This window comes from Protobothrops mucrosquamatus, unplaced genomic scaffold, assembly GCF_001527695.2.
Source record: "Protobothrops mucrosquamatus isolate PMUCROS unplaced genomic scaffold, P.Mucros_1.0 scaffold6119, whole genome shotgun sequence".
NCBI lineage: Eukaryota > Metazoa > Chordata > Lepidosauria > Squamata > Viperidae > Protobothrops > Protobothrops mucrosquamatus.
In genome coordinates, this window is record NW_015391957.1 from 17,612 (window position 1) to 21,333 (window position 3,722).

Genomic DNA, 3,722 nt, shown 5'->3' on the forward strand with positions numbered 1-3,722 from the left:
TAGTCTTTCAACAATTGCTCAACAAATTTTGTACAGAATAAGAGAGTAAATTCCTTCATCTTATAGGTAAGTCTAGGATTTTATTAATTCTGGAAGAGTTCTTCCACTTAATGTCAATATCCAAAAGAGGAGAAAAGAGTGAATAGTATCCTGAAAGCAGCTTTATTTTATTTATTTTTTATTTTCCTGTAATCTTTGACTCATCATATAACCCAACCAATAGCTGTGTTGGGATTATCAGAAATGACATCTGGCACATCTGGAGACTGAGAAAGGCACTACCAATTCTTCTTGAACAACTTAAGTATGTTTATCCTTATGCAAAGAATCAGAACCTGAGAGATTTGTAGCACTGATGGCCTCTTCAGTTTTTGCAGTACAGCTCATATTTCAACATCATTCCAAGCTTAGTTTTTGCTACACTCTCCTCAAATTTTCTGTCCATTCTTTCACTCTGGCTTTCTGAGAAGGCAGATGTCCAATCACCTACTATGCCTAAAAAAGAAAAGAAAAGAAATTACAATGATGGGTGAAGGGTAGGAAGGAAGAGGGAGAGAATGTCCTTCAGTTAAGCCAAATAATAGCTATTGTTCTTCAAAAGTCCACTAGAAGCAACAAAGGGTTTTATTGCACAGGAAAGACACTTCCATGGCATATTTTTAGGCTTTGGAGTTCCCTTCATGTGGTTTGTGAAACGTTAATTTTAACAGGGAGATTTTGTGCATGCTTAGGAAATGTTCCAGGTCTCAGATTTGGGAAAAATCTCCCTCCCTTGCCTCATCCCTCAAAAAGGTTCTCCTAGCTATTTGCTTTTGGGTGAGTAACAAAGATTAATACTTTTCAATTTTTGTAGGTGACTATCAGGCTGCACAAGACAGCATTTGTTCCTTTATTCAGATTTGGTTCTAGTCAGCAAGAAAACTTTCAGACAGGGCTTGGTGAGATTTATTATAGAGACTAAAAAAAGTTCAGTCAGACCTTCCAACTTCTCATGAGATCTTTTTTTTTTTTCGCGACAAGTTGGAAGGTCTGACTGAACTTTTTTTTAGTTCCACGAACTCTGTATCAGCAGGAGAGAAACGTGCCAGAGCTGGAAAGCAGATTAGTGTTGATTTTTTTTACTTTCAGGAGGAGAAGCAGCAGGAAATGGGGCTGCCATTTTGTGAACGGAGAAGGGAGATACGGGGCGATGCAGGGCGGCAAGCAAGTGCTCTTCTCTGCTCTGCATTGCTGCGCAGAGCCGCTCCGCTTCCTGTTCTCCATTCTCTCCAGTGGCTGTGATGGAGGGCTGGCGGAGGGAGGCGGAAGGGGAGGCTTGTGCCACCTGGTCACTGCACAAGCCACGGGAGATTGGCGGAGGAGAAGGAGACGGGGGCTGCCGCCAGACAGGGGATCTGTGGGGTGGAGTGTGAAGAAAGCCCCTCCAGCAGTACACAGCGGCAGCAGGGCCTTTCGCCGTCACTCCCTCCTGGCTCCAAAATGGCAGAGGGGGACCAGGCCTACCCTGCCCATCCTCCATATGGTAGCATGGCAGTCTGGCTCGGGAGGGGAGTGAAAGGGAGTAAGGAATGGCCTGGCAGGGGGGGGGCTGAAAGAAGCGGGTGCGGGGCACGTGGGCTAGGTCCCCCCCTCCCCCCTGCCTCACCTCATTGTGTTGGCAGCAGCATGGTGTGCCATGCAGCCTCCTGCCACGAGCGGCCACAGCAGAAGTGGGCCAGCAGCCATGCGGGCTCCTGCTGGATGGGGCTGTTGGTGCTGCCACCGCAAGGAGAGGCAGGTGTCACAAAAATATAAGACACCACCTGAAAATAAGACCTAATGCCTCTTTTGGAGGCAAAAATAATATAAGACCAGGTCTTATTTTTGGGGAAACATGGTATGTCCAGTAAGATTTCCAATTCGTTTTTCAGAAAAATCAAACCCCTAACTCTTTTTGTCTGCTTTAAATCTTTCTTTCAGTTGTAAATATGTAAGCCAATGGCAGACACATCCTTCTGATTCTAACTCCTCCTTAGAGTTAAGGATAGGATCACCAAAGTTAAAAGATACTATTTCACCATTTCTTTTCTAAAAAAAAGCTTCCTGGGGTGACACCCAGAGAGGCATCTTTACAGAAAGCCTTGTTTTACCATTTATTCAAAACTCTTAGGATGGCACACCTAACAAAATGGTTATTAAAATCAACATTTACTTTTAATCTCATAATATCATAGGTAACCGTGCCATCCAAATCTTAATTCACGACTTTCTAAATCAAGTAGCTTCTTATTTTGGAGGTTCACCCACTCTTTTAGCCAGACCAAACAGCAAGCGTCAAAATACCCTAGTTTTGCTTCCTGTATCTCCTGATTTGTACTTATATACCCCTTGTTCACCACTTTGAATACTTGGAGTAATGGGAGCTGAAATCCCACATACCATAAAGCCACTAGGTTAGAGAAGACTGCTAAGCCTCTTTGGCAAAATTATTAAAAATATTACATATTACCTTTGCGGAAAAGTATCTGGCCCACTTTTCCATAGGTTCCTGAATTATCTTTCATGCTTTCAAAACTTGTTTCCTTTACAATGGTCTCAATCTTTTCTTCAGTCACAGAAAAATCAAAGAATTCGGCTATTTTTTTCACTGCTGAGGCTGGATTCTGAATAACCCCAAAATACATATAACATAAGTTAGTAAGGCTTCCCTGGAAACATTTCAAATCTCTTAACTCCAAGTCTTGTTCTGGGTACCACACAAAAATGTTGATATTTGCAGGTTGGACTTATGTGAATTAGAAAAAAATAAACAAGTGAAACAAAGCATAGTCTTCATTCTTTCATTGAAGTATTAGCAGGAGTAGATCAGCTGATCCAGAGGTTGACTTTAAAAAGAAAATGTTTCTGATATATTTATTAGTTGCTTAGAGAAAAGCAACCAAGCAGAAACCTTGAGTTATATTTCCTATTTTTATTTCCTGATAAATTGTTCGTTATCATATAGTAGTTAGCCAAAAAAATTATTCTAAAATTAAATCTAAATCTTTATTATTAAAAACTTAACTCTTTTAACAACATTCAAGTAAATAATACTCCAATCAAGAAACTGCCAAAGAAGTCAACAGCAAACAGCCCAATCAAAGAATCTCTAAGTCCACCCCCATCAATACTGACAGGCAAGCCACTGGAATATAAACTGACAGCAAACTGCACTGATGATGTTACCTAGTTTGGGTAATGAAACGTCTGCAAGAAAACAAGCAAGCTCAGAGAGCACCAAGGAGCCCTCACTTACCTCTTTTATCTCCTCATAGGTAATAAAAAATATATTGCTGTCATCAAGGTGCTTGCTCCATTCACTAATACGATCAAAATAAGATCCATAGGCCACTGATAGGAATTAAGCAGAACATATTGATTACTTATCCATAGAGCAAATGATAATGAGAATATTTATTTTGCTGTTTAGCCTCACAAACCCATACAGTAAATGAACAAATGCCTCCATTCTGTTTTTCATTTGGTCTTTCTTGTAGGCCAGTTTGGTCTCTCCAGTAGTCAGTAAGCCTTCCTGGTGTACTAACTTAAATGTATCTTTATCATTGTCTTTCAGATATTCTTCCAAAGCCATTTTTTCTTCTTCAACCCTCTGATGTACTTGCAACATTTCACGCTCACCTGTTTGCCTTGGTAGATAGGTGTCAATATCACTGTGAGGATGAAGGGCACACTTCATTGTCATT

General features: G+C 40.8%; 1 protein-coding gene across 1 annotated transcript; it reads right to left on the reverse strand.

The window, feature by feature from the left end:
- Nucleotides 1-337: 337 nt before the first annotated feature.
- Nucleotides 338-3,715, reverse strand: LOC114923665 (sulfotransferase 6B1-like). The gene is made up of 4 exons (XM_029286938.1): nt 3,658-3,715; nt 3,275-3,369; nt 2,489-2,642; nt 338-495 (listed from the first exon to the last, which is right to left on the reverse strand). The coding sequence occupies exons 1-4, from the start codon at nt 3,713-3,715 to the stop codon at nt 365-367; spliced, it is 438 nt and encodes a 145-aa protein (XP_029142771.1). The 3' UTR covers nt 338-364.
- Between the last annotated feature and the right edge of the window lie 7 nt (nt 3,716-3,722).